Raw genomic sequence first — 4,408 nt, forward strand, 5'->3', positions numbered from 1 at the left:
TGAAAAGGCTAGGGTATTCTACCAGCCTGCTGTATCTTCAAGAATAAGATTTGGAGCGCCCATGCAACCTGCAGCAACCCTGCAAACTGGTTAACCCGATTAGACAGTTGCAGAGCCCTAGTGGCCACCACTCATTTCTACACAGGATGAGGTATTAAAAACTCCCATGGAGGAACGCTGGCCTGCCTAGAGAAGGGTGAGACCGAAGGGGTCAAGACAGCACCTCTATACTTCAAAGCACTAGAACTTCCCTCCGCCTTGGGATGGTTCACATGCTCCCCACCCCCGCCAGGGCACAAGCAAAAACAACCCACAGCAGAGAAGTTTATTTAGCAGCAGATAGTCCTTGTGACATGGTAATTAGGCCTTCTTGTTACGCACTCTATTCAAGGGAGCTGGAACTGTACACACCTATTGGAGTGTATTCACCCCAGTTTCAGCACTAGGGAACTTGGTTCATTTTGTCTGATGGCAGCTGGGAGATCACAGCACAACACCAGCAGCCGATCTGTCTAGTGCTCATCAACCAGGGCTGTAACAAATCTACTATCCCTCTTGAGCGTTCCATTAATGGAACTAGCTTCCCATAACTTATAGCTTGTGACAGCAGTCGAGCCCTGTTCTTCCTGTTATGATTTTTCAGATTGCTTAGCCTGGCCTTTGTGGGATCACAACTGTTGCAGAGAAAAGGAGGCAGAAAACCTGGAGGATGGTGGAGGAAGCTAGCTGGAACAGGGCAAGCTGAAGGAGGTAAAGGCCAAACAACTTTAAGGGGGGGCGGGGGGAAAAAAAAAAAAAAGTAGGGTTTCTACTAGAAACCAATCCATCATCTCCAAGCCTTTAATTGTAGTTTTACCCAGCCCTCATTTACCTGCATGCTGTGCAATATAGCACTCAGAGTTCTATATTTAGACAAACAGGACTGGCACATTAGGGCAAAGAAAAATTCTTTTAAAAAAGCCTGCCCAGTTATGCTTCTTTTGCACACCCAGGCAGGACTGTCTGCAAAGCAATTATGGGTCCATAAGCCATTTCAAGGCCTTCTCTGTGACACTGCTGATACCATCAACCATTATGCTACTGAGACCAGAAAGGGGTGGGGGACCCCAAACACCACACAGTACACCCACAGAATAAAGGTAGTAGGAAATACTCTTGTCCATGGTCACCTTATGCCCCAAATCACCATCAACTCAAAATTTGACATGGCTCTCACACGGATAGTTAAGATGGGCCTGACCCACTAAGTCCTGTTCTGCAAAAGAGAGGTTAAAGTTTTACTAAGTCACAAGGTTGATCCTTACTAGGATACATGATTTGACATTTTAACCCATAATAGTACTATTAGCAGAAAATTACTGAACTGCAAATTCAACTTGATTCAAATATAGCTCATTTTGTGTCATTCCTCTCATGGACAACGTGAAGTGGGCAGAACTCAATACGGATGGATCAATCTTATTGCAATTGCTTTTTATAAAGTTATTTCGCTCCCCAAAGCGGTTTCACATTCCAAGGAAGGAAGACTGATGTGACTTTCAGAATTTTAGGGGAAGAGAAGGACTAGTCAAAAAACAAACTTAATTTTATTATGTAAAAACTTTTAACTTTTATAAAAAGTTTATAAAGCAAGTACAATGCATGATCGCAGAAATTCACCTTCCTGCAAAAAAGGTACAAACATTATACTCTATTATAGAGTTCAACAATAAACATGGGGCCACAGCCCCAGAACAACTCATTTTTGAAATTCTTGTTGGTATTACCCCCTACCCAGCCCCCTGTAAGATTTTTTTTTTTTTTTTAAATCACACTATAATCCAAAATATACATACAACTGCATCTCTGCAAGTCTTTTTAAAGCATGTTGTGGACTCATTTATAGCCAGCCATGTTTTAAAGATATCTATATAATGACTGGGGAGCCAGTCTAGCACACTTGGGATTTTGCGAACACAAAACACTGATCTTACAGTGCAGATGATGCTCAAGGAGTCAGGACTTCCCAGCTTTTCTTGCCCTTGTGCAATGAGGCGGTTAAATTCAAATATTCAAGAGTTCAGATCCATTTCTGAATGGGGGATGGAGGGAGCAGAATCAAAAGTCTTTCCTGGCCTGTTGAGATTTATTTTCAGGCAAGAAGCAGAGTGGGAAGCAGAAACAGTACTAAAAAACCAGCCAAGCATCCAATGCCTTGTGCCACATGCTCCACAGACACAATATCTGGAAGATAAAGGCTGAGGTCCCTCCATTATTGGATTCACGAGGTTGAAGTCTGATCCTTTCCAAGTCAAGGTCTCTCTTCACCTCCCTTGGAGAGAGCCAAGTGTTGTGATCCCACACCTGCAGTCTGAATAGGGGTAGAGGGGAGGGGGGCGGGGGATGAGAGAGAAAGACATGTCAGTTATTCAGAGCAGATCACAGGCAGGTCTGCACTAGACATCCTGGCGCCAGAGAGAGGAAACTTCTATTTACCTCCAGCTGATAAGGAATCAGGAACCAACACTCACACTGGAGGTTTGCTAATTGGCACCAAAAGGAAAAAAGAGACAAGCCCTTCTGTTCCTAACTCTCTACAGATGGATCTAAAATTACACAGATTAGAAGGGAGGGACACATGCTTGGCGGTGCCTCCCTGCCTGAAAACAACCCCCCTCCTTAAAAAAAAAAGCCTCTTGATTCTACCCATTTCAACAGGGCCGTTGAAGCAGCTGCAGAGTTCGCTATAAAAGGAAGGACATTGTAACAAGAATGACCCCATTTGCAGGAGCTGGAAAGAGGCTGAACGGCGGGCACCAGAAGGGACAATGGCTACAGATCTCATTCCACTACAGTTGCTGCTTAAAAAAAAAAAAACCACAACCTCAATCAACCGCAAGGAAGAGACGCGAGAGATGCCCAGCGCCAAGCAGCGTGGCTTGCACGAAGGGGGGCGATTTAAAATCATCCCTCCCTGGTTAGTGTCAAGCCACTCACGCGAATTCCCGGGGACGGAGAAGCGGGCTGGGGATGGAAACTGACAAGGAAGCGCGTGGTCCAAGTCTTACCTGGTGGGGGGGGGAAGAGACATTAATGGCACAAGCGTCTCTCGTCTTTCGAGCACAGTTCAGAGGCGAGTTCAGAGGCCTGCAGAGAGGAGAAGGGAAGTAAGCAAGGGGGGGACCTGGTGTGTGTGTGTGGGGGGGGATTTTTCTTCCCTGGGGAAAAAGGGCAGCAGCCCCGCAGGCTGATTCCTGCCTGCACAGGGCACTACCCGGCTGGGGGGAAGGTGCCCCTGATGTAGCGCCAATGTTACCATGAAGAGTCACCAGCCGGGGCCCCGTCCTTACCTTCAGGGAGAGGAGGGAGGTCTCGGCGGACGGGTCCTGGCCCTGGCCCTTCGCCTGCTCCTCCAGCACGATCTGCAGGTCGAGGATGTAGTCGATGACGTGCTGCAGGATCTCCACCTGGCTCAGCTTGGTGCCCTGGGGGATGCCCGGCACCAGCTCGCGCAGCTTGGAGTAGCAATCGTTCATGTCGTAGAGCAGGCTCATGGGCTCCTCCAGCGCCGGGCTCTTGCTGGGGCTGCCCCGGGCGATGGCCAGGCTCTGGTCCGACAGGCAGCACACGGCTTCGTAGCAGCTCCTGACGGACCGCACCGGGCTGATGGCTTTCATGGTCACCGGGCTGGGCTGGGCGGGCGGACGCCTGGCAGCGCTGGGCTGGTGTCTCGGGAAGGCAGATCCTCCCCTCCACCCCCGGCGGGCTGCTTGCACGTCTCTCCCGCGGTGCAATCCCGGCGCGCAAACCCCGACTCCTCCGTGCAGCGGGCTGCCGGCGCCTCGCCCCCCTCCGGCCTTTTATACGCCGGGCGCTCCGCTCCGGCTCCGCCCCTTTCTATGCAAACGAGCCGCGCCGCTGTCCCCGCCCCCCCGCTGCTGCCTCTCTGGTGGCAGCCGGGGGAAATGTTGCATGGAGCGCTTACAAGCTGGTTGCATGGCGAAGCCGGCTTCCACGGGCTTCGCCTGACACCAAAGAGCCCAGGGCATGAAAGGAATGAGGAAGCTCTGATTGCAAACGGGCGGGCCTAGCTATCAACCCCCCCCCCCCCCCCCCCCACACACACACAACCCCCTTTGCTTTTTAAAACTCAAAATTCCAAGTCGAGCTCTTCTCCCCTGCCGCGTTTGTCTCTCCCGGCCCCTTTAAAAAAAAAAAAAGCAGCCCTGGCTGGAAAAGACAAACCCGGCTTTCAAAGCGCGCCTTTGCAAAGCCCAGCCCCAGGGTGCAGCCCCTCAAACTCCAGCACCCACCGAAGCCGTGAAGCCCCTCGCGGCAGGGACTTTTTTCCCCGGGGGTGGTTTGTTTTTTTCCCAGGGGGCTCTAGTAAGGAATTAGTGGCGCCTTGTTCCTCACTTTGCTGCTCATA

General features: G+C 50.6%; 1 protein-coding gene across 3 annotated transcripts; it reads right to left on the reverse strand.

Moving 5' to 3' along the window:
• Positions 1-1,567: 1,567 nt before the first annotated feature.
• Positions 1,568-3,999, reverse strand: ID3 (inhibitor of DNA binding 3, HLH protein). 3 transcript variants are annotated; one of them, XM_007064833.4, is made up of 3 exons: positions 3,330-3,999; positions 3,048-3,126; positions 1,568-2,350 (listed from the first exon to the last, which is right to left on the reverse strand). In XM_007064833.4, the coding sequence occupies exons 1-2, from the start codon at positions 3,654-3,656 to the stop codon at positions 3,070-3,072; spliced, it is 384 nt and encodes a 127-aa protein (XP_007064895.2). In that variant the 5' UTR covers positions 3,657-3,999; the 3' UTR covers positions 1,568-2,350; positions 3,048-3,069. The 3 variants fall into 3 exon arrangements, with proteins under 3 accessions (XP_007064895.2, XP_043388232.1, XP_043388231.1); XM_043532297.1 differs by having other exon boundaries at positions 1,568-2,354; positions 3,049-3,126; positions 3,330-3,816; XM_043532296.1 differs by having other exon boundaries at positions 1,568-2,353; positions 3,032-3,126; positions 3,330-3,816.
• Positions 4,000-4,408: the final 409 nt, after the last annotated feature.

This window comes from Chelonia mydas, chromosome 19, assembly GCF_015237465.2.
Source record: "Chelonia mydas isolate rCheMyd1 chromosome 19, rCheMyd1.pri.v2, whole genome shotgun sequence".
In the NCBI taxonomy this organism is placed as follows: Eukaryota; Metazoa; Chordata; order Testudines; family Cheloniidae; genus Chelonia; species Chelonia mydas.

Coding starts and splice junctions, on each gene's coding strand:
- ID3 (XM_007064833.4), bottom strand. CDS start 3,656: ATGAAAGCCATCAGCCCGGTGCGGTCCGTCAGGAGCTGCTACGAAGCC. Junction 3,127..3,329: donor CCTCCCTCCTCTCCCTGAAG/GTAAGGACGGGG, acceptor TCCTCTCTGCAG/GCCTCTGAACTCGCCTCTGA.